The sequence below is a fragment of the Anomalospiza imberbis genome, chromosome 19, assembly GCF_031753505.1.
Source record: "Anomalospiza imberbis isolate Cuckoo-Finch-1a 21T00152 chromosome 19, ASM3175350v1, whole genome shotgun sequence".
Classification (NCBI taxonomy): Eukaryota; Metazoa; Chordata; class Aves; order Passeriformes; family Viduidae; genus Anomalospiza; species Anomalospiza imberbis.
Window position 1 is genome coordinate 9,226,198 of NC_089699.1, and position 25,771 is coordinate 9,251,968.

The following is a 25,771-nucleotide window of genomic DNA, read 5'->3' on the forward strand; positions in this document are numbered from 1 at the left end:
AAGCTAGCGAGGACATGGCTGTCTGGCACCAGGAGAGGAGATCGAGAGTGTAAGATCCACCTCTGGCAGGTAAAGGGGTAAAACAGCCATAAAAGATTAAAGCTGGCAGGGAAAAAATCACATTTATGGCTACTCTCAAGACCCACATACAGCTGGTTTCAAAGCTTATCTGTAGTCAGTTTTACAATATAAAGTGTCTTTGTTTAGTCAACAGAACCTAATACATGTGATTTTGTTGTTAATAGAGCTGCAAGAATTTTAAGTACCTCTTGGGAATGTGTCATTTTTGGTTGGCTTTTTTAGGCATCACAGGGTGCTGAGTTTGTAAACAAGTACTGAATAAAACATTTAGCACACAGCAGCACTTTGTACAAGTGTCATGCAGGTTTCTAAAGTTTCAGAGTGAATAAATCAACTGCAAACTGCTGCCTGGCAGTTGACTTCGCTCCTTATAAATAGCTAATTTGGACAACTTTGCTCTGCACGTCCCATGAAATTCAAATACTATGCATATGGTTAATGCAGGCACACAAATCAGAGCTACAGTCAGAGCCCCTTTTATAAGCCTGGGCTGCTACAGAAATGCCACAGCCCGGGGCAGGTCAGTTCCAGGTTGCCCTCCCTTTCTCCCAGAGGTGATCCAGGGAAACACCAGCAGGTCACTGCTCTGCTGCCTGGCCCCAGGGGAGGAGCAGGAGCCCCATGGTGACCCAGTTCACTTCTAGTTGCACTGGTTGGCAGCCATCATTGCTCAGGGGAGAATTAGGTCCAAACTCAGCCATGAAAAACAATCCTGGATTTATAAACCCAATGGAAAAAAGTCAGGGCTGATTCTGCCTGGTTTTGCAGCTCTCAGCACTGGGCACGGGGTGGATCCACAACCTTTCCTCCTACCCAGGCACAGTGCTGCTGGTCCAGCCCTGCAGAACCTCCACATGGGATGCAAACTTACCTGATTGTCCTAGGGGGCTCTTAGCAACACACAGGATCCACCCAAGCTAGCCCAAAACTCAGCCCAGAGGCCCTAATCCTGGAAGGTGCTGAGCAACTCGGACTTCTGCCACTTATCTCTGGATTTTGGCACATGTTCAGCACGAGCAGGATCAGCTCCTTGCTGTAATAATCAGGGAATGAGGAACTCAGCTTGACTGAGTTTCCCTCCCACCCCCCAATGCAAAAATGCTGTACATTCCTTTATGCAGGTTTCCATAGAGTTGAACTTCTACTATTTTTTGTTGTTGCTGTTAAAGGGGTCAGCAATGCACTGTACAATGGGATCTGGCTGTCAGGAAATGTGGAGGAATTCAGGGACACTTTTTAACATCTTCCTGGTGGGACTGGAAGGCAGCATTAAACTTAGTATCATGGAAATCTCCCAACCAAAGAGAAGAAAAAGCCCGGAGGAGCCCCGGGAGAAGTTATGAAGACATTCTGCTTTGTTGATCCTAAGTTTAAATAAGTTATTTCTTCCCTACTTCCTTTGTTAAAATATGATATTCTGGCTTTAATTGCTTCAATCCTATTATTTGTTTCTTTTAGCAAGTGATTGTGTAGCCCCTTGCCGTGGGGAAATCCCCTGACTGCGGTCCGTGTTACTTAGACAAGTCCCCTTTCAGAAGTAAATGCCATTCTTAGCATAGGGAAGTACTTTAGGTCTAAAGGGGTTAAGAAGGCCTCCCTGCATTCAGAAACATGCAGGGGTCCCACCATGCCAGTTCCAGCCTTTTGAACTCTTTCCAGCTTTTTTTTCTTGCAACAAATCTGTCTGACTGCCACCAGGACATAGGAAGCGTGTGCCTGTCAAAGAAATCAAGTTTACTTTTTCTGACTTGTTAACAGAGGCAGGGTATAAATAGAGCTAACTCTGCTCGCACAAGTAGCGTTTCTCTTAAAATAAGGGGGTGACTTCCTAGGACCTTTAATCCAATGAGGTCCAGACCAAACTGCACTGTCGACAGAGGCAGCAGAGGAGCTTGCTGAAGTTTTTACCAAAGTCAGGTGCATCTGGGTTCCTCAAAAACTTAAGGCTTACCAAAAAAAAAAAAAAAAAAAAAAAAAAAAGCAACCCCAAGCAAACAAGAACTACTTCCAGCTTGGACACTGCCACTGCCCTGGAGAAATTCTGAGATGTTGTTGGTGCTGTTCACTCGGTGGATGTGGATCTTGCTAGGGAAGAGCAGTGTCCTCTTGCTTCTGGAGGTCTCTCTGACAGGGAGAGCCCTACCTCCAATCCGCTACTCCCACGCTGGGATATGCCCCAATGACATGAACCCCAACCTGTGGGTCGACGCGCAGAGCACTTGCAAGAGGGAATGCGACGCTGACCTGGTGAGTGATGCACATTTTTGTGTCTCTGCGTCACGGGCGCTGCTGGGGCTGTCGGGGTGTTTGGTGGGAGCCTTCTGTCCCAGCTGGAAGGGCGCTGGCACTGGGCAGGACCCAGTGCAGACAGTGCATGTATTTAATTGACCCGTGACCTATATAACGTATAAAAGGTTTGATGAGTTATCAGTTAAGAGGGGAGGTGTGTGCCAGCTGTCACTTTTGCTAGTGTGGGTATAGCGCTCATTCTCTTTGATCCTTTTCTGTGTTTTCATGTCAAAAGAAATGCCTGAATTTGATACTCCAGAACTCAGCATGCCCTGGGGCCAATCTGTAGTATTTTAACAGTGTCATTATGCTCTTTGTTGTTGGTGGCCATCATCAATGTTTTATATTCCTGGGAGGAATCCTGTATGAAATAGTTTAGTTTAACATGTAAATCATCAGCCTTTGCTGCATTTGAAGCGCAAAGCTTGCTTGGGGTGCAGAACAGGGCATGGCTAAAATGACCAGGCAGATGTTCTGTGGGATGCTCCCAGCTCAAAATGTGTTTAGCTTACCACCCTAAAATTCATTTTTCAACCTGTCAGCACTGCCAGCTCAAGCTGGCATCTGAAAATACCTGCTTGTCTTGCCTCTTACATCATGTCCCCTGACAAAGCTTCTGCAGCCCAAACCTGGCTGACAGAACATTTACTGTGCTGAAAAAAAATGTTTGGGTTTGTACTCTGTCGCCAGGTTGTTTCTGCAATGTTAAAAAGGGGGAAAAACTGACAAAAATTCTGGCCATAAGTAAACAAAGACATTTACTCAGATGGATCCCATGTGTTAGGAATGAAGGTGCTCTTTTTACTTTTGCCATTCCCAAATAAGCTGCCTCTGTTCCAACTACCAGGTGCAGCAATGAACACTAAAACACTTTCAAACTAAAACTAAAACCCCAGCAGCAGCAGCAGTAGCAGACAATGATGTTTTAATAATTTACTGGTCAAAACTTGAAAGCCAGAAGCCACTGGTTACAAATATTCATTTTGCCTAGTGGCAGCACAGAGTCCTGGGACTTCGGATGGAGTGAGTGGACTGCAGGCAACCAAGGACTCTGCCAAGCCACACTCCTTAACCCGAGCTGAAAACCTCCACAATCCTGGTTTCTAGCTTTGCTTTTGAAACCTAGTAATGTGCAGCTGGAAATGGGGAAAGAGTTTTGATATTAGGTCATCTTTTTCCCAGTAAGGAAAGGATACTGGACTCAGGAGAAGCTTTTCAGCTTGGTAGCTTAAAAACCATTTGTTCTCACTTACGGAGAAAGCTAATGGATTTTAGGGGGCTTGTAGAGGTTTAACACACGGTGGAAGTGTGCCCTGTTGGGCACATGGTAGCAGTTTTCCTCGTCCCTTGAAGTAATCTATAACCACTCAGCAATCCTGATCACATGTATCAAATACCTTTTCTGCACAGAAGATGAAAATTCTGCTAAAATTAACCACAATTTAGAGCTGACTGTAGCCAAGGCGGGGTGTAATAAATCACTAGAAGAGTGATGCTGCATTTGAAAATAAGACTAAAATAAGACAGAGAAGCCATAATGAGCTATTTGGGGTTTGTTTTTCTAAATACCATAGAAAATTATTTTTGGAGCAAGTATTACCTTACTTTTGAGATATTCTATTATTTCCTTTACAATGTGAACAATTACAAATCCTTGGCAGTTTCACCTCCAGGAGCTGGCTGTTAGTCTCAGGGAATTCAAATAATACTTTACATACTTCTGTGGAAAATAAGAAGGATTACTGCCTACAGCCATATGATAAGACTTTCCATCTGCTCTTGTTTCTCAGGGCTTGTCCTCAGGCATTTCAGAGAGCATGAAAGGGGGGTGGTTGGTTCACAGTCAAGCAATCCATGTGACTCTGGGGTAAAGACCTTATGAGGAGGTTTGTGTTTGAGAAACAGAAGTACATTTTCCTTCTCAAGAGTCTTCTCCTTCAGCACTTCAGAACCCCCTGGGAAATGCTGATGGGATGTTTCCACCAGGGATATCTGTGGCAGAGCTGAGTTTCTGGGCTCTCTGCTTGCTGAGTCTCCAAAAAGGCCTTTACTCTGTTCCCAGTAATGATCAGGTTATTTTCCTTCCCCACAGGAGTGCGAGACCTTTGAGAAGTGTTGTCCCAATGTCTGTGGAACCAAGAGCTGTGTGGCTGCTCGGTACATGGACATCAAGGGGAAAAAGGGGCCTGTGGGGATGCCCAAAGAGGCAACCTGTGACCGCTTCATGTGCATCCAGCAAGGCTCAGAGTGCGACATCTGGGACGGGCAGCCTGTCTGCAAGTGCAAGGACAGATGTGAGAAGGAGCCGAGCTTTACCTGTGCCTCTGACGGGCTCACCTACTACAACAAGTGCTACATGGATGCAGAGGCCTGCATCAAAGGCATTACACTGAACGTGGTCACCTGTAGGTACCATCTCACCTGGCCAAACACCAGCCCTATCCCCCCAGAAACAACAGCTCGCCCTACCACCGCCTACTCCGAGACAACAGTCGTTGATATCCTGCCGCCTGCACTGGTGAACAACCCCGTCCATCAGTCCGTCTATGTGGGAGAGACCGTCAGCTTCCTCTGCGACGTCTCAGGGAGACCCAAGCCAGAAATCACATGGGAGAAGCAGGTCGATGGGAAGGACAAAGTCATCATGAAGCCAAACCACGTCAGAGGGAACGTCGTGGTCACCAACATTGCCCAGCTGGTCATCTACAATACGCAGCTGCAGGATGCGGGAATCTACACCTGCACTGCCCAGAACAGTGGTGGCCTCCTCCGGGCAGATTTCCCTTTGTCAGTCATCAGAGGAGAGCCCACATCCAAGGAAGCTTCCCAGAACAAAACACATTTCCCAACCGACGAGTGCCTGAAGCAGCCGGACAGTGAAGACTGTGGGGAAGAGCAGACCAGGTGGTACTATGATGCCAAGAAAAACAACTGCTTTACTTTCATCTATGGGAACTGCAACAGCAACCTCAACCACTTTGAGACCTATGAGAGTTGCATGCTAACATGCATGAACGGCCCCATCAACATCTGCAACCTGCCTGCCCTTCAAGGCCACTGCAAGGCCTACGAGCCCAGGTGGGCCTACAACAGCTTGACAAAGGAGTGCCAGTCCTTTATCTATGGCGGGTGTGGAGGCAATGAGAACAACTTTGAGAGCCGGGAGGCCTGTGAGGAGATGTGCCCCTTCCCAAAGAACACGCACTGCAAGGCCTGCAAACCCCGCCAGAAGCTGGTGACCAGCTTCTGCAAAAGCGACTTTGTCATCCTGGGCCGCATCACGGAGCTGACCGAAGACCAAGACTCAGGACACGCCCTGGTGACGGTGGAGGAGATTCTCAAGGATGAAAAAATGGGATTAAAATTCCTGGGGAAGGAACCACTAGAAATCACGCTTTTGAACATGGACTGGAGCTGCCCATGTCCCAACATGACCACGGTGGATGGCCAGCTCATCATCATGGGGGATGTCCACAATGGCATGGCCATTCTACAGCCAGACAGCTTTGTGGGCACCTCCAGCATCCGGCGTGTGCGCAAACTCCGCGAAGTCATCCACAAGAAAACCTGTGAGCTTTTGAAAGAGTTCCTGGGATTGCATTAACCTCCCTCACGTGTGTGAGCTGCCCTGATCCGTGTGTTAGTAGGGCTAACAAGTGCTAGGCTAGTGCCAAACTAAACACACTGTTTGAAGATACACTGTAGGAATTATGCGGAACCCCTATTTTAATCCATTAATGATGCTTAGCAACAACATAGTTTGGTCTTTGGCAGGCTTGTAAACCAGCAGCAAAAGGCCATTAATCTTGCATTGAAATCAATTTCTCCACATAGGAGTGCCATTTAACTAGGTGACTCACTTCAGCAATTATAAAATTTTTATCTAGCTTCCATCATAAATTACAGAATTCATAGCTACACAGAATTCATGGCTACACAGCTAAGAAATATATAATGTCAATTTAATCTGTCTCAGTTTCAGTCTGATTCGTCTTGGCTTCTTACAGCAGCACTAATATTTCAAGAGAAAAGCCTGTAAATTATTGTCTCTATTTACAATTGTGCACATTTAACCAACCTATGCATGAGTTTGCTTCTTTTAATTGCAATTTCCTTTTTTTTTCCCTTTAAAAACCTCATTTTTAAATGACAACTACTACCTATCTTGCAATCCTTACTGAAGAACAAACTCCCTTGATCCTATGCCCAGGACAACAGGTCACTATAAAAGCTCAAGGCACAGTCTCACCCTGAAATGATATTTCTGTCACCAGAACAAGGTCAGCAAACACCCTCATTCCCTATTTAAGTTTCAATCGATATATTGTCTATCACAAAAAGTCCAAGCCAGGCCAGCAGTGTGCTGCCAGTTTGAAAAGCCTTTACACCTGAGCATACACAGTGATTTATTGCTTATTTTCAGTAGCAATCGTGCTTTTATAGATAAGAGAGCAAAGTAAGAGGAACAAAATTCAACCTAGGAAAGTGTGATACACAGTCTGCAAACGGCTTTAGGCAGACACAAAGATCCTGAATCTGAACTCCACAAACACGAGCAGACAAAGTAGACAATTTAAAGGCTTTTATCAGTGTCACCCTTTTAGAGCCTTTTTAGAGTCTTTCAAACCTCAGAATACTCTTTCCACCAGGCCACTGTGTACAGGTGTATGAATGAATTCCCTAAGACAGCCAGCACTGGCTGTGGGTGGGAGCAGGTGAGTACGCATAGGATCAATCATTTTAAGATTTGTGTGTCCAAAAAATATAACATTTGCCTATACAAAATCCTTAAATAAAGAAAAGGCTGATCGTGGAAACATCCTGCCTTGCTGAGGACTGTGATTGCAGGGAAGAGGGGCAAACGTGGCATAGTGAGCCTTGTCCCTGCTCCTTGTTCTGTGGGCTCAGCCAAGTGACGGTGGCAGGGCCTAGAGCTTGCTGCCCTACACAAAGGGCCAGTTCAAGGCTGAAGAAATGTCAAGAGATGTCTGGGTGAGAAGAAGGAAGGGAGGAAGAGAGGCAGGAAGGTGCAGGCAGTGCTGCCCCGTGGTGCCATCTCACGAGCTCGCTGCAGGGCGGCCAAGGCTGGCAGCGGGTTCACATGCTGCAGTCTGTGTGTGCCTAGGTATGGCAAGCACTGGGGAAGGAGATTAAACAGGCAGATCTTGGACATCTGCATCCCCCGAAGCCTGTGTATGCTGAGTGTTTGGTTGTTGCAAGGAGGAAAAGTCACAGCGAGACAAGGATGTGAGCCTAGCTCTGCTTCCCCTAATTCCATGCTCTGCACCAGAGCAGAGCCATGGGTAGAGACCACTGCAGGATGGAGAACTGGGCTCCTCTCCCAGTGGTTTGGGCTTGGTTTATTTATGAAATTTTCCTGCAACAGTAATGGATCTAAATCTCCAGTTATTTGGGTAATTTCATAAGAAGCTGGGTGGGAGGGAGAGAGAGGAGTCTGGACCAGGCTTTACTGACCAAGATAATATCGGCTGGCTTTTTTGTTGTACCTTTCCTAAGTGTATGTGAAAAAAACTCCAATTAAAGGTCCATAATGTTTGTGTATGTTCTTGTGGAGACCATTTTTTGCAGATGGGAGATGCTAGCCCTGCTGCCCTCTGAAGAAGCCAGCATGTCCACCAGATCATCCCTGGCTGTGGCAGCCACCACTGACCCATGGCTCATCTGCCATTTTTTGAGCAACCTGTAGGAAGTGGCACGTTCTTGCCATACTGACACAAAGGTTTTGGAGGATGAGGGTTTAATAAAGACAGGGTTTGTATGGCTCCTTTTTTTCCTAAAGTTAGGGGATTTTGTAAGTGTGGGAGTGTTGAAGTGACTCGGGAGTGCTGGAATGACTTGGGAGACATGGAGGTGGTTGTTCGGATGAGCTGGGATGCAAACTTAGCTGGGAGCAGAAAGCAGAGGATTCATTGCTGCTCTAGCTAGCACAGTGCATTGCTGAAGCCTTGGCTCGAAATTGCTTTATTGGCTTTCCCTCCTGGTGAATCCCCTGGGAAGGCAGCAGGCACTTAAAACATGCAGCATGCAAGTGCTCTGAGGCACTGAGAGCCAAGGCTGCACAAAGTGTAAGGTGTCTGCCAGCCCCCTTGGGGCACGCAGGCCTGCTGTGAGAGGGTTTTCCTGCACAGGGGATCCTGTGGGACACTCTGGGTCAGTTTTCCAATGTGATGGGGTGAGATGGACACTGAACAGACCAGCCCAACTCCTTAACACAGCACAGCCACGCTCGTGTGGCTCCTGCCCAAACCTGCTGACATGTGAGCAGGGGTCCTGTGAGCCCCTTGGGGTGCCCCTGGCTGTTCCCCACTGCACAGAATCATCATAGGTACCCTGAGGCAGAAGGAGCAGTGCCACAGGCATCCCTCACCTGCTCATCAGGAAAAAACAAAGTTCCTGTCAGTGCTGGGAGCACCACACCTCCCCGTGGCATGGGACTGACCCCAACCCCAAGCCTCTCCACCTTCTGACCTTGAAGAATTCAGCTCTCCATTCAAAGCCAGTATTTTAGTTCAGCCTCTTATTAAACACTTAAGAAGCCTAAAATTCAAGCCTGACCAGTCCAGCAGCCCGGGGATGCTTCTGCATGGGGCCAGTGCAAGGATGTTACTCCACCTTTCAGGACTAATGGGCATGTGCATGTGGCTCCTCACCAGGAAGTCCCTTTAGTGTTGCTCATGAGCTCAGGTTCCATCTTGTTCTGTGGGGTCTTTCTCTCAGGCAGTCAGAAAGCTGGAAGGAAATGCCAGTATTTAGTTTATATAAAATGTATGAGAGGAGAGAGAAAGGGAAAAGCCTCCTTGAGTCCTTTCCCTGCATGGCTGTGGGCTCAGAAGGAGCATCAGCGCCTGTGTGAGGCTCCAAGGAAGATCTGGGGCATCGATGCCATCTCCAAAGCCAACTGGCTGTGGCCAATGACCTGATGTCAAAGCTTTCCTCCACATGAAGACAGGAGGGAAACAGCATTCCCCACAGACACTGGCTCAGGAAGCAACACAGAATCATAGAATCATTAAAGTAGGAAAATACCTCCTAAAATCACTGAGTCCAACCAAGAAGCTAGGAACAGATCCATTGGCTGGGTCTGAGACCTGCAGAAGCTGGGTCTGAGATCTGCAGAAGTTCCTCAGGGCTCAGGGATGGATCTGATGGATACTCGACAGCCCTGAACCAGTGTGAGGTGCCCACTTCCCTCACTCCCAACCTGGAGTGAGGATGAGAAGTGCAGCCCCTGAATCTGCAAACCCTGCAGCTGGACGGACACCATCCAGCACCTAGATCCCAACGGGAGTCATGGGTGGTGGCGTCTCACTCTGTTAACAGGGGACAAACAGCAGCAGCAGCAAAGTGATGGCACGTGGCTGCTGCACACAGATTGTACGTGGGGCTGGTGCCACACAGGACTGGTGTCACATAGGCACAAGGCATGAGGAGCTGCACGCATGGAGAGCTGGCTGGGGGATTACTCACAGATACTGCATCACACAACGCCCAGAGCTGCTGAGCTCAAAGGAAAGAGGCAATTGAGCATGTTCTCATTGCAGGGGCTCCAGATGAGGTCAGGCAGAAGATTTATTGGGCAACCAGTTCCAGAATGAGGAGCAAACAGCAGTGATGACGCCACTGGAATATGATTCAGACAGCAAAGGTATTTAAGAGCTCAGTTTCCACTTGTTTTAAAAGAAATGAGGGACCCCTGCAAGAATGCCCCCCTGGCCATGGGTCTCAGTTCCTGAGGGAGGTGGTTGTGATGAAGGTCATACATGGCTTCAGCTAATACCTAATGATTTCCTGCAGAAGGAGGATTAATTCAGCTGGCACCAAATGAGCACCTGGCACCACTTCCTCCACCTGAAGCACCTTGTGCCCCAGTTGGCTGTAATTTGTGCATGTGCATGTGCGTGTGCAGTGAAATTCTCCCTGTGGACAATTACCAGGAAAAGATCACGGCCAGGCTGGTACCTCCAATGAGGCTGGATGGAGCCAGATTTTAAAGGCACAGCTGTGAAAATGTCAGCCTGAGCAAGAACATCCAGTTTAGAGCCTGTTTTAATACCTAGTATTTAGTGCTTTCCCCTCTGCCAGGACTGGTTACTGATTGACTACAAGTGACCTCCAGCTGCTGTATTGATTTACAGCAGCTGTCAAAGGGCAAAAAATTAGCCCCATGCCCAAGACCTGAGAACCTCTGAATGGAGGTTGCACAACTGAATGAATGTTCTGCCAGCACTTTAAATCTTAGAAAGAAAAAGTCAGCTTAAGGTCCTGATCTCCAATGCAAACAGCAGTGGGATTTGAAGATAAATTTGCAGCACTAGACAATGTATCTATTAGCCAAAAAGCAGCACAGTCTGTTTTAATTCTCAGCTATTTATGGGTGGGCAAATTATATGACATTTAGGACTCAGAGTTTAGAAAGCAAATTGATTGTCTTCCAAGGGTCAGGTTTCAGTGAGGAAACTCTCTAACTCTGGTATTTTTCTCTGTGCCCATCCCTACATCCACCTTTCTTCCCACCCAGCTGTCCCTGGTGCTAGCCCAGCCAAAAGATGTTGGGGGTCTCCTCCAAACCTCTGGCTTATTGATGGACACAGACCTGCATGTGCCAGGGACCAGCTGTGACAAAGGCAGTAAGAGTTGAATGTCCGTGTTTCAGAATTATAAGGACACTTTGGGGTGGGGAGAAGCCTCCCCAGACCCCTGGTACTGTCCCCTGGGGCAGGAGACTGGTGATCACAGCATGGAAAGGGCCACTGGGCTTGTCCCACCTGGCAATTACCAACCCCTCTCATGTGTCCCAGATATGCAGGAGGGAAGGAGAAGGCTGGACACAAGAGAAAGAGGGAAAGATTCCTCCAGAGGAGAGAGGGGGAGCATTTTTTCACCCTAAACTGGTCTTACAACGTGACAATCCTGACCAACGTGACAGTTGGTCTGGATTACCTGGCATAAAAAGAACTACCATAAAGGGCTTTGTGCCTCTCTTTCTCCTTTGCTCTGCTCCTCACTCCCCTGAGCCAAGGGGGGACTGTAACGCGTCCTTGCTTTCTCTACTGCTTGAAATAAACAGGAAAACTATAGTAATAAATCTCCAGGATCAGATGGTTTTCACCCAAGGGTAAAAAGTACTTACATAAAGCATTGCTTAACCATTAACTGAGCAGATAACCTTTGCTTCAGTGCATGGCAGGACCAGAGCACAGAAGGTAGCAAACATGGGGCTAATTTTAGAGGATGGTTCCCAAGGGCTGGGTATGAAAACTCAGCAAGTCTGGTAGAAACTGTAAGAGAGGCTAAAACTCACAGATGGGAGGTAAATAGAATGTGAGGAGGAAGCATATATGTACTTCAGCAGAGGGAAGTGATGTTCTGTGACACTTCCTTTGAAGCAATCACAAGGACAGGGATGGTCCAGCTGAGGGAGTTGGCTTGGATCAAGGCCTTAGAGCTCCAGCTCTCTCACCCAAGGCTTTTAAAGTAATTTAGCTGTCCTGAGTCTGGGAGAGATGTGACAGCCTACTGAGCCAACAGCTGGTTGAAACATCAGAAAGAAAGGGTAAGACCAAAAGGTCAGTGTTCAGTGTGAAGAGAAGTCATCAGCAGTGTCCCAGGGAACCTGTGGAGATGGTCTGGGAGAGGGATTGGAGAGGTAGGATATGAAGGTTGCTGTTGAGATCAAGTTATTCAGGGCTGCAAAACCACAAGCTGACTGTGAGGAGCTGCAGTAATACCAAGTGACAAGATGATAAAATAGCAAATGAAATGTGATATTGATTAATATACATGAGGGAAATCGAGTCCTGGCTCTGCATTCCCATGACAACTTCAAGCAAGCTGCTCCCATTCCAGACCTGGATGATCCACACATGGGTCTGACCAGGGGGTCCAGCCTGGTTCTTGTGTGCAGGCAGCCCCCTGAGCAGATCGTCTCAAAACGGCACCAGCAGCTTGACGACCTGCAACATTCCCACTAACAGGCACAAAAGCCCGTGGACATCTCAAAATCCCAGCAGCACTGGCACATGTTCAGGCTGGACAGGTTACTGGCCTGCTAAGAGAATGCTCCTTGCTATTAGGAATGTGCTCCTGAGATCACAGGTAAATCTCAGCCACATCCCAGCCCCATAATGTCAGGTCTTGCTAAAACAGGAACCTCACCTGCATCTGCCCCCACAAGCAGCCCATGGTGCAGAAGGGACAACAGGCACAGACCCAAACCCAGCTCTGGAACCCTGAGTCTCTTCAGAAGATCCCCACAATTCCTGCATCTCTGGTGCTTGGAAAAGATGCTGGAAATCACAAAGCTCCTTCTGGAAATGCCTCCAAGGCTGGCCTTGACCAAATCCCTCCATCCCTGAACAGAGAGCAAGATGCAACCAGGATATTCCAGGAGAGCTGTGGGGCACAGGGGGTGTCACCAGCCTCAGCAGGACTCACCCTATCCTAGAACTGTACAATCATCAAAGGGTTTGGGTTGGAAGGGACCTTTAAAGACCTTCTCTTTCCATGCCCTGCCATGCTCAGGGACACCTTCCACCAGCCCAGGTTGCTCCAAGCCCCATCCAACATGACCTTGAATGTTTCCAGGGATGGAGCATCCACCTGGGCAGGCTGTGCCAGGGCCTCTCCACCCTCACTATACAGGCAGGGCCAGGTTCTCCATCCAACACTGCCCAAAATTTATTGACAGAGCCACAGCCAACACCAGCCCCCAACAGTGCGACATGATCACTGCACTCACCATGGCCCCAGAGTGATGCTAGGTCTTCCTCACACGGTCTCAGTTTCCTTTTTTGGCAATATTGGAGAGAAAATTAAAAAAAAAAAACCCCAAAAAAACCAAAAAACCTTATCTCTCAGCACTGACATGACGTCAGGTGGCTGGAAATGGGGACAGGAGGCTCCAGCTGCTCCTGGTGTCCCACACGAGATGGCGCGTGGCATCACGACATCGGCGGGGACACCGCGGAGACACCCACACGCAGTCCCTTCATCTGCGGCTGAAAGAGAAGCATCGTCCCGCTGAGGCTGGACTGACCTTGCCCTGGTTCATTTAACTGCTTCACAGACACCTGCCTGCGTAGCTTGTATTATCCATTAATAAAATCATTAATTTCTCTAAGTGGGAAGCAACACCACCCTGCCAAGCTGGGCAGCTGGGTCTAGCTTCACTGATTTCATCACTGTCTTGTTAGTAAAACAGGAGGAGAGATTTTCCATTTATCAGGGGAAAAAAAGATCCAGTAGGGAGTGTGATAAGGCAATTAAATCCATTTCCAGAGCTACAAGGAAAAGCCACAATGTATAATTTATTTGAGACTTTCTCTCTCCCTGTTTGCAAATTGCACAGTTTCTAAAGATATTGGTCCATTTATTAAAATTTATTCATGAATCTCTTCAGTGGATAATACTCAACCAGCAGATCATCCAAAAAGTGAGTATTGCCGTAGCATTGCAACTAAATTCTCCATTTTTGCTGTAATTTATTGTAACTAACAGATGTGGACGACTCAGGTAATTAACCCGTGATGAAATTAAAATTGTGGTTTTGGTTATAATATTTGCAATTCTCAATTTTTACTGTGCAAACCAACTCCAAAGGTCACCTCATCAAGAGGTGGGTGAAAGTATCTGATCTCTGACATAATGGAATTGCTACTTTTATTGTGAGGTTTAGATTTTGGTGATGCACAGAGAGACAGTGAGCACAGAGACAGCAGAAAATAAACATAGATTAAAAGGAAAAAGTTAATGGCCTTCTCAGATCTACTAATCTAACAGGTGGTATCAGCAGGACTTACTCCAAAATCTCTGTTTGGTCTCTGATAGTGCTTTTCCCCTGAAATACCAGGTGTGGCAACCCAAATCATTTAAAAATCACGAGTCACATCTCCCAGTGCCACAAAATTGCTTAAAATTCATATTATTTCTTTTAAAAAATTAATTGTTGGCTTTTTTTTTTTTTTTGTCATTCTTTTAGTTTGCCTTCAAATGGCAGAGCCTTGCAGCAATCACAAGTTTACACTTTTTCTTTGCCACCACCAGCATTAAACAGATACTCTTTTCCTCAGTTTTCTTTGTGAATGAAAGTTGAATGTCTCTCTCAGCCACAGAACCCCCAAAGCTGGGGCTGGAGCTCTCATCCAGGACAAGGCTCCCAGGAGGGTCTGGAGGAGCAGTGTTGCCACCTAGGGATTCCTGAGAGCTCTGAAAGAGTTTTCTCCAAGCTGGGATGCTCTGACATGTTTCTGTCGGGCCGTGGCTGTTTGCCTGCTCACTGCAGGAGTCCTGGCAGGGAAGCAGGTTTTGGAGATGGTCTTTTTGGTTTAGCTTTTGTTTTCCTACAAAATTATTAGCCCTTGTGGCTCAGCACTGTGTGCCAGCCAGAAATCCTCCACTGGCTGCCTCATAAAGCCTGTCACAGCCCCTCCACCACGGGATCCAGAAGTACATTCATCCCCAAGATGCATGCCTACACCTTTTACTTATTAATCAAATTTTCCACGTTTACCTACAGAAGTTTTCCAGCAGACAAAAACCGGAGGAGGATTTGCTGCTCCCACCCTGACAGGAAGATAAACACATGAGCAAATTATTTGTAACAAACAGCATGTAAGATAGATGGACCTGCTCCTCTGGTTCACAAATTATGCACGGACCACGGGCTTGAACAGGAAGAAATTTTTGACTTGCTTTGTGAAGTACACACAGATGCATTTCTTTATTATTATTTATAACCACTTTCACAGTTAAATACACTCCTGAGAGCATCTTTTGCAGAATTATTGCAGCTTACAGGTTATTTAGTTAGCAATCTGGACAGACGACAGGTTTGGTTGGTTGGGGGGTTTTTTCCCATTTTTTTAGTAATTGCCTGGACCAGCAAGATTTTTGTAACAGGCTTGAGCCTCTGGGCATGACAAGGTCATACAATTCAGGTGCCTGGCCTCCACTTTTCTCATCAGTCTGCTCAAGGGAGAGTATTGCCAAATCAGGCCCTGGGTTTTGCTGGGTGAGCACAGGGCTTTAAATCAGACTCTTGGGCAAATGCTCTGGCCCAGCCCTCACTGATGGAGCTCTGCAAGTGCTCTCAGGCACCATGGAAAAAGTGCTGCTTCCAGAACTGTGTCTGGAAAGAGGGGGGGTTTCTGGAGCCTCTGGAAGCTGTGGGAGATGGACAGGTAACCAGAAACAAGAGCTATGGGCACCCCGAGGGGCTCAGAATGGTGTTTCTATGTACAGCCTTGGGGTTTGCTTCTATTTCATATTTCCCATATAAAGAACTAGGTTTTTTTCTTTGTGGATAAAGCTTTTTTTCCCCTACTTTCCTAGCCAGAATTAAAATGGATTGCCATGTCCTTGGCAGTGCTGTGAGCAGGGGCAGACCCTTGATCCAGTGTTGTGATCCTTGTCCTGTGCTACATTCACATGGAATTTGGAGTTTTCCTTCTTGGCCAGCCAGGTGAGGGAGGCAGCTCCCAGCTTTGCTCTGTGCTAGAGCTGCATCCTGCAGGTGTCGTGCAAGGAAATGGGCACTGCCCCTCGGTGCCTCAGAAATCTAACAGCTCATTAAAAATAAACAAAAAAAATTGTGTATTTTTACCCTGAAATCGAGACAGTGCCAGGTGCTAGCAAGATCACTACTCAGTCCCTGCCCTCATGGCTCATATGTTCCAGATGTGAGCACATGTGTCCCTGTTCTGTATTGATTGGTGCAAATCATGTAACATATGTAAAATCTGCCGGTCTGTGAGCTGAGCAAAGACACAATTGTTCTGTGAATCCATTACTGGTAGGCCCAGATGGGTTCCGGGCCTAAATAAATGCATTTCAAACTCCTCTAGGTCTGCTTTCAAAACAAGCACATTGTTTATATAACACAGTGCAGCCAGGCTCCTATCCCTTCTGCTTACCAAACCCTCCCTGCCCTGGAGTTCAGGTACTTTCATTTCTACATAAAGAAAATCAGAACATGAATACATTTTTGTAAACATAACTAAGAAAAAAAAAACCTCTTGATTTACAAATAAGAGTAAAGCATTATTTACATTCAGGCACTGTTAGCTGGAAGCATCCACAACACGTCACTCTCAGGCACAGCAAAGTAGGCACAGAATAAAAATATCTCCAAAGACCTGGACCTGTAAATGCTGAGTAACTTCATACTCTGGAGCAGAAGTGCCTTGAAACACAATAATTTTATCCCTCCCTGCTGGAGCTGCACATGGGGGATGGCCAGATTCAGAAATAAAAAGCTGCTTTCCCTTATCCTGCTGCTGACAAACAAAAACCCAGTCAAAGAGGCAGGGGAAAGCACGGTTTTGTTGGCTTTGCAGGTGCTTGGGGGGGTGCTGCTCATTCATCTGGGGGAGCCTATTGTCGACAAGACCCTGGAGCCCGCAGCTCCCGAGACAGACAGCAAGCTTGTGCGGAGCAGCAGCAGGAGGAGGAGGAGGAGGAGGAGCAGCAGGAGGAGGAGCAGGAGGAGCAGGAGCAGCAGGAGGAGGAGGAGCAGGAGCAGCAGGAGGAGGAGGGGGAGGAGGAGCAGGAGCAGCAGCAGGAGGAGGAGGAGCAGCAGGAGGAGGAGGAGGAGCAGCAGGAGGATGAGGAGGAGCAGGAGCAGCAGGAGGAGGAGGAGGAGCAGGAGGAGCAGGAGCAGGAGCAGCAGGAGGAGGAGTAGAAGCAGGAGGAGCAGGAGCAGCAGGAGGAGGAGGGGGAGGAGCAGCAGGAGGAGGAGGAGGAGCAGGAGGAGGAGGAGCAGGAGGAACAGGAGGAACAGGAGCAGCAGCAGGAGGAGGAGGAGGAGGAGCAGGAGCAGCAGGAGGAGGAGGAGCAGGAGGAGGAGGAGGAGGAGCAGGAGCAGCAGGAGGAGGAGGAGGAGCAGCACGAGGAGGAGGAGGAGGAGGAGGAGCAGCAAGAGCAGGAGGAGGAGGAGCAGCAGCAGCAGGAGCAGAAGCAGGAGGAGGAGCAGCAGCAGCAGGAGCAGAAGCAGAAGCAGGAGGAGCAGGAGGAGGAGCAGCAGGAACAGAAGCAGGAGGAGGAGCAGCAGCAGGAGCAGGAGGAGGAGCAGCAGCAGGAGCAGGAGGAGGAGGAGGAGCAGGAGGAGCAGCAAGAGCAGGAGCAGCAGCAAGAGCAGGAGGAGCAGCAGGAGCAGGAGGAGACAGTGATGTGGCTCATCAGCTGCCTGCGCCGAGCCGGTGCCGGAGCCCGGCAGTGGCCAGCGCTCGCACACGGTGGCTCTCCGTGACCACGGTGGCTCTCAGTGGCCACGGTGGCTCTCAGTGACCACGGTGGCTCTCAGTGGCCACGGTGGCTCTCAGTGGCCACGGTGGCTCTCAGTGGCCACCTGTGGTGGCAGCCACAGGCACGAGCTGGCGTGGCACCGCCGTGTCACCTTGTGCTGCCCCCTGTGCCAGGCCTTCCGCAGGGGGCGCGGGCCACCTCGTCCCTATTTTCGGATTCGCTTTTAGGGCTCGGAAAGAAAACGGAACGAGGAAGAGCGCCCTGCAGGGGAGGGAGGAGGTGGAGGCATTTCTCCTTCCGCAGGTGTCTCCTATTTTTCGTTTCCTTGCTTTCCTGCTTGCAGTCTCTTCCCCGACCTCTTGAAACGTGGCTACCGCGACACGATGAGGGGAAAGCTGCAATTCTAATGTGTAAAGCCGTTAGAATTTTAAATAGCCGCTTTTTAAAAAACCCCACAAGAACCCGGAGGAAGAGAGCGTGTGCCCCTCTCTGCTCTGCCACCTGCAGCCGCTGGCCGTCACTGGCACCTCTCTGCAGACACCCTCCCACCCTGGCAAAAGGCAGTGTTTATTTACACTTGGCACTTATATTTTTGGTGTATCCCAGCCCCAGCCCTGCCTCAGCACATCCTCATGGGCCAATTGCCACGGGGGAAGGCACCTCCCAGTAAATGTTACTTCATTTCTGGAAGGACTGAGGAAAGAACAATCCCCAAGTGAATCCTGACAGGAGCTGGCTGCAGGTCCCCATTTTCACCAGTCCTTCAGGTTCTTCCAGTTCACAAGGACAAGGTGCACAGCAAAGGCATTTGCTCTGCTAGTGGCCTCCCAGCACCTGATCTCTGAATGCAAACAACACCGAAAGCAGCTGAGTGCTACACAGACCCCTCACCCCAGCCTTACAGCACCACAGAGGGACCGTCAGGCTAAATCCATTGGGGCTTGATGGCCCTTTGGAGTCTGTTTCTAAAAGGATCTCCAAGAGTTACAAGTAACAGTGACCAATTTTCAATTTTGCTTCATTTTTGTCTCAATTGGCTTGTCCCCGTACTGCTGGGATGCCACTGAGTGTTGGACAACACCCATTAACATCCCCACTGTGGGCACAGCCCGAGTGATCCCCAGGAGAAAGGATTTGCACCCCTGTCTACAGCGACAGTCACTGCTGTTTAGTCCTGCTCAACATCAGCTCCCTTGAAAACACCCCATAATCAGCTGTCCCCGGTTTAAACACATCCTGGCCGAGCACAGGATGTGTAATGGATGGAAAGCAAAACATACTTTCCCTTTCCCCTGCTGTGGGATGGATCATGCATTTCACAGGAGAAAAAGGCCAACCTGTCAAAAGTCATGCCAAAGTCCTCAGCAGGGGAAAAAAAAAGTGATGCCAAAGTCCTCAGCAGGGGAAGCAATGCCACAGGGGGATTTTCTGAGGATAAAAGCCTGTGCGTGATTAGGAGGTGCTTTACAACAGCAGTGGTATCATAGCCTGGGGTCAGCCAGAGCTCTCAGGCAAGAAAGAAACCTTAGATCTCCTCTCCAAGACACAGAAATGGGGTTACACCTCGTTCTGAAGAGGAATGGGAGCCCAGAGAAACCAGAACTGCTACTGGAAGGCAGGAGTAGGAGAGCAGGTCATATGGTCCCATTCCCAGCTCTCCATGGCATGATTTATCAAGTGGTTATTTAAAAAAAGAAAACCAAACAAACAAACAAAAAAAACAAACCAAACAAACAAACACACACAAAACCAAACAAACAAACAAAACACACCACAAAACCAAATAAAAACAAATTAAGAAAGAAATAACTGGATAGAGGTTGTACAGCCTGGGCTCCTCTTTGTCTTTCAGCCTGCCTGGATAAATGTCATTCTGGAAAAGGCTGGAGATCAGATACAGCCCTCAAGTTCAGGAGCTCTAACAGCGAATGAAAGAAAAGGCTCTGGATGAAGATAACTGCAGCAGTGATATGACTAATCCCAGCATCTTCAGATGTTTTCCCCTCTGCCTGTAAGAGTTATGTGATCCTAAACATCCTCAAGGGAAAAAAACCCATTCTGGCTAGCAGATGACTAACTGCTTGCAAATAATACAGATATATTATTATACATGACAAAATACCAAAATGTCTAAAATGACAGTGCCCCACAGGAGGGCTCAAACTGGGCACTCCAGCACTGTTCTTTCCTAAAAGCAATTGGGAGCCGGGCACCACGAGAGCCTGGCCACAGCCAGAATGAGCCTTTTCTTCCAGTGGGCCACTTGCCACCTCACAGCAATGCCCCCAGCAGCGGGCTGGGCTAGACAGCCCCAGATCTCTCTGGAAAAGAAGCAAAGTCAAAATCTTATCTCTCTAACCATTCTGGCTTTTGGAGGGAGGCATCGCCAAGCTGGGCTCACAGCTGATCCTCATCTCCACTTACACAGTGCTCGTTCTCCAGTTCCACTGGGGAGATGTTTATGTGCAGAGCCCATTTGTGCAGGCAGCAAAAAGTCCAACTCACTGGAGATCCCTGGCCAAAAATCGTTTTAAAATGCATTATTAGCCACACATTACCCCCAGCACATGTGCAGAGGGAAGTTTCAGTTTTCTAAAGGCAGATGTCTGTCCTGCATGCCTAAGGTTTCACCCCATCCCTTTACCTCTGTGAGTAGGGTCCTCCTGCTCCTCATCCATCCCCCTTTTCTGGTCCTCCCACAATGGGAGAGCCAAGCGAGTGGGACTCTTCCAAAAGCAGCAGCAGCGGCCAAGGAAATCAGTCTTGGAACAGATGTCGCAGAGAAGAAAAGGGATAAAGTTAAGACATTACTGCAGCGTGACTGTTAAAAGGTTTTAGTCCTGTGTTGCCATTGACAGTTAACTGTAAATCAGCAGAGGAACATTGTTCTCTAACATAAGCCCTTGTATTTTTAGATAAATACATTCCACCAATGTTTTGTAAAGAAAGTTTCTTTGCCTAAAGGATCTACTTCTTCCCAAGCCGCAGTGGTATGGCATAAACCACGTTACTAGTAACAATTGTTCCTGCATTTGTTTCTGGAACATAGATCACACAACACAGTTTATTTGGGAGTGTCTGTGTACTCTTCTATTCCTGTCCTTCTTATTCAGCCTCATAGAGTAAAACAGGCAACTGTGAGTCCAGGGCAGGACACAGCCCTGCCCTAGAGTGATTACAGTCTCCATCAGATAATACGCTGCAAATTATACATGGTGAGGCACAGACCTCAGACAAGGAGCAAGGGAGAACAGCTTGGTTTGGGAAGGAAACTAAGAAAAGCAAGTTTTAAGGGCAACCTTGAAGGAAGACAGAGAAAAATTAGGAGGGGGAAACCTAGAAATTTCAAGGACTAAACAAGGTAGGAGATAGGTTGTGCAGCAGAACAGTGGAAAAAGGATGATGTATACCAGATGAGATCCAGGTGCTGAATTTAATCAGATCTTCCGGTATCTCACTTTGGGCAGGTCAGAGACTCTAAACACTGAATACTTAAAACCATAGAGACACCGAGAAAAAATGAAAGACAACTTTACTGACCTCCAAAAGTTCATCACCCCCAAATGAGTGCTGTCGAACAAAATGATCATCCAGCCAGCCCTGCTCCCAGCTCTCCATTGTCACCAGCAGCTTATCTTACCTGCCACCAGCCCCTGCTAGGTGGCACTGGGAGACAAGTGGGATGGGTGGTGCAGACAGAGCAGCTTCAGCACACGATGCCTACGCTTCCCCCTTGAACTGGACCAGCAGAGCACCTCCCATAGCAGCTCCATGAGGCTGTGCCTTCCTTGGCAGGCTCAGCCCAGCAGGAACAAGCCTGGAGGTGCAGCAGAGGCGTCAGAGTGAGGATAGGGCAAGATGGAAGTGAGGCAAGGGCAGGGACATGGGACATTGTTTATTAGGTCAGTGGGCACACTCAGAAAAACTACACGTGATTGCAGGCACATCAGGCTGCTTCAGATCTGAAATAGAAGCAATAACCTTAGAGCTTAATACAGACTGAGAATAGTTGTTCTGTGTTCAACTTCATTATATTAACGAAGTAGGCAGTTTGAGAGAAAGGGTGATTAGTTCCTGTTGATGAAAGGGACGATGCTAGCCAGGGGACAGCTGATGATGTAATTTATGGCACAAAGAGAGAGTAAGAGAGATAGGAATAATTATTGCCTAGGAATGTCTGGTGGTGGCAAAAACCGTAATGTAATATGCACTCAGTATCTATGTGATTTTCTATCCTGGAGTCAGGAATTTTAGTACTTGGATTGTCTTTTGAAGCAGTTCTGGAGACCTTCCTTGTAGGTCAGGAGTGAGAGGTTAGAGATGGAGTGGCTGATCTCTTTACTGGGTGTTTCTGTCCCTTATCAGTTTGTACAAGTTAATTTGAGGTCGTTGCCTGCAGTTGTTGCCATCAGCCTGACAAATCTGTCATGCAAAGCACACAGGCAGGAGGGTGGTAGCAGGTTTCAGTCCTTTTGTATCACTTAGAAATCTGATTCCATTAAGCAGATGTGGTTAATTGCCAGCACTTTTGAGCTCATCACTATCCCTTCAATATTGTTTCCTGTGTGGTGACAGTTCCAGAGAAACTGTGATTTCCTGAGAACCTAAATTTTCACATAAATATAAGTTCTTAGTGGACTTGTAGAGAGAAGAACATTTTGAAATCTATTTAACTCTATACCCAAAAGATAAATTAATGTGATGTGAGGTGGATTATTATTTATGATGAGGTGGATTATTATTTATGATTACCTCATAATTTCTAAAATATTCTTCGAAGACTGAATCACAGTTTCTCAAGTGATTTGGTTTAGCAATGCTGAAATGAATCTTTAAGGACAGCACTCTAACAGTCTAAAGGCAAAAGAGCAGAATACCCTTTACTCAAAACTCCCGTTACTCAAAAATGAAATAGCAATTTTCTCAAGTAAAATATGAGCTATGTCTCAAAGCAGTTAATAAATACAACATGAGATTCAATATGTAGTATTCATAAACCTGCAAAGTAGGTAATTGCCCCAAGCGTTAATATTTTCAACAGTAATTGGAATTTTGCACTCTTCCACTCAGTTGCAGAGGTGCTGTATGTACCTGGTTAACCCTGAAAAACACAGACCCCTGGGTTTGAAAAACACATTGCAGTTACCTACAACATCTGAGACTCAGCAGGGAGTGAAAGGCTCAAATATGGGCCTATCACCAATCTACTCTTGCCCAGTCAGTCTGTAGAAAATGCACATTTCTTAGCATGGCTGTGGCAGAGCCCAGCAGCTCTGTCTCTCTGCTGGCATGTGGGATGTGTAACATCAGGGTCTAATGAAAATCAAAGGGGAATTTGTTTTAGTTTGTAAAATCTGTCTGCAAATCTAATTTTGACCAGCAACAACTTCAGTTGTGAAATTTTCACATGATTTGTACTGGAGGAATATATGCTTTCATATATGTAGAAACGTCCACAGACATTCTTTTAGAGAATCACAATAATCAGTATGTGAGATTTCAGTGCTCCAGAGGCCTTCTGCTCTGATGGGGATGAATCAGACTCTACATACCATGGACAATGAGAACCCAGTACCTCACTTTTATAGGCATGTCTTGTTTCAAAAATAATCCAGGTTAAGAGAGCTGAGCAACAAAGGAGGCACTCCAAGACCACAGTGACTAAACACAATAAAAGGAGGGAATGGCAGGTCAGCCTCAGAGCTTGTTCCTGAGAACAGAGGAACTGGATGAAGTTCCTTATAGCAAACAGCCAGGGAAAGTCTGACACAGCAGATTCCAGTGGAGACAGAGGCAGAAACAACACAGAAAAGGGCAATGGCTTGCCCAGATCCAGCTCTGGACTGTGGAGTGCCTGAGCTATCATCTATGACACCATGCTTCTCTCTAACCTGCCACCTCTGGTTTCCATCAGCATGGCTGAAAACTCCTGGAGTGTTGCATTACTGAGGCTGCCCAAGCAGCAAATTCACCCCATTCCCTGGGACTGAGAGCACCTCCTGCAACCCTTTCCTGTGTTCTGACATTCCCAAGCTCTTGACAATGCGTCTTTGAAGTGAAGCCAAGCAAAGCCTGAGGCCAAGAGGTGCTGGGAGAGGGCACCTCTCTCGCTGGAGCCTTGCATGTGGTGTCTTCCCTGGCACAACAGCTCCAGCACTGCACAGTTCAGAGCTGAGGTCAGGCAGAAGTGGAGTCTGGGTGAAGAGAGGAGCAGCATGAAAGCCTGGAGCAGCACAGCAAGTAGCAAGAGGTGGTGAACAAAGGGAGCAACACAGAACTCGTTCCTACTGAGGATGCTGTGGGAGGCAGAAAAGCCATGGTTATGGGCGTAGCAGGGAATGAATATGTTCTGCCAAGGAAAGAAGGTGGAGTTCCAGGCCTGCTTTTAAAGGCATTAGCCGGTTGATAAAAAATTCTGAGAGGAGCTCACAGGGGCACTAAGCAACAATAATTAAGGCTCTACATTCCCAGAGTCCTCTTTTCTTTTATGCTCTTGGTAATCCTGAAGCCAAGGAGACAAGGGAATGTAGCACAATGAGCTCCATGGCTGACAGACTGTGTAAATGTAAGAGTGTCCCAAAACTCAGAGCAAAGGAGCTCTGATTCCAAGCCTCTGAAGTGCTAAATCACCAAATCACAGCAAGTTCCACCAAAACTGCAGCCATCGATACTACAGGTTGTTTATAACAAACTAAAGGATGGAGGTTGAGGGATGTCTGCACTGCATGTCAAGGCTTTTTTAAAATATTGTACACCTGCCATTTGTTCCACACACTGATCATATTTTGTCTATGAGGTAGAGAACTCATTGTTCCAAAGGGGATGTGGTTTATGTTCCTGAGTCTTAATGCTTTTTCCCTTCTATACAGCAGAACTCCTTACTGCTGTCACTAAAATAAAGCCAAGAGGACAAAAGTCACACAGGCACTGCCACGGTAACTGTTCCTCTCACTGATCTTTGGAAACAGTCTCTTCAGCAGGATTTTACAGTTCTGGCACTTCAATTTAGCAAACTTTTTATGCAACTCATGAGGGGAATGCAGCCAACTCTGTATACTCAATTTAAATCAACCTGCTGATGATATAAAAAAGAGTGCTGAACCACCGGTTTGCTTCATCTGCTCCAAAACTACCAACACAAACTCTGAGGTATTTATTCCTGAAACGTTAATAGAACAGTCTGGGGCATCAGATCAGTACATGAACTCTGCTTTGATCCCATGTCAGTCCAAAGAGCTGATTTAACAACTCGTTGTTTGGTTACTTGATAGTTCAGAATGTAGCTGGGCTTTCTGCTCCCACCAGGCTTTTGCAGGTTGGGAAACGGTAGAAGCAGAGAGTGCGGCACTGAGGGATCATCTCTCCTGGCTGTGCACCAAGAGATTGTACAAGCAATGTTCAGCAGCTTTCTAATTTTGCACCATCAAAGAAGGATGATCCTTACATGGCTTATAGAACCATAGAATGGTTTGGGTTGGAAGGGACCTTGGTAGCTCACCTAGTCCAACTCCCTGCAATGAGCAGAGACAGCTTCAATTAAATCAGGTGGCTCAGAGCCCCATCCTCAATGTGTATGAATTACCTGAGCCGAAATTGAGAACTGCAGAACTTGTACTCATCGACCTGCAGTGCCAGGCCCTGGACTCAGCTCCAGGGACCCTGGAGAACAGGACATAACAAAGGAGCCCTACTCTGTAAACTCCACCCACAATTCAGCTTCCCACCAGAGCAGTTTAATTTTGGTGGCCATTGCCCGATCAAGAGGGAGGTCTGTTCCCTACCCACAGAATGAACACAGCACAGACTGTAGCTGTCCCCTGAACTTTCTGTGCAACCATGCTGGAGCCTCTGAGCAGCTTCAGGGATCCTAGACTGCAATTTTGGAAAGTTATTGACTTGTGCTGAATTAAGTGAGCCCTATAGACTAAAGTACCTTGAACTTGTGCTTGGGTGGAGACCTGGGGTGAAGTGATAGGAGGCACTAAGCAGCACTGAGGGGGTCACATACTTATATTCCTACCCTTTCCTTCACTGTAAATCAAAGTCACCTTCCAGGGTTTAACTCATACTGGCAATTCTAAGGAAGCAAACTACATGTTCACATGAGAAAAATACAAAAGGATTTGCACACCTGAGCAAA

At 47.4% G+C, this 25,771-nt stretch overlaps 1 protein-coding gene across 1 annotated transcript; it reads left to right on the forward strand.

The window, feature by feature from the left end:
• Positions 1-1,789: 1,789 nt before the first annotated feature.
• Positions 1,790-6,116, forward strand: WFIKKN2 (WAP, follistatin/kazal, immunoglobulin, kunitz and netrin domain containing 2). The gene is made up of 2 exons (XM_068209615.1): positions 1,790-2,328; positions 4,463-6,116. The coding sequence occupies exons 1-2, from the start codon at positions 2,128-2,130 to the stop codon at positions 5,972-5,974; spliced, it is 1,713 nt and encodes a 570-aa protein (XP_068065716.1). The 5' UTR covers positions 1,790-2,127; the 3' UTR covers positions 5,975-6,116.
• Positions 6,117-25,771: the final 19,655 nt, after the last annotated feature.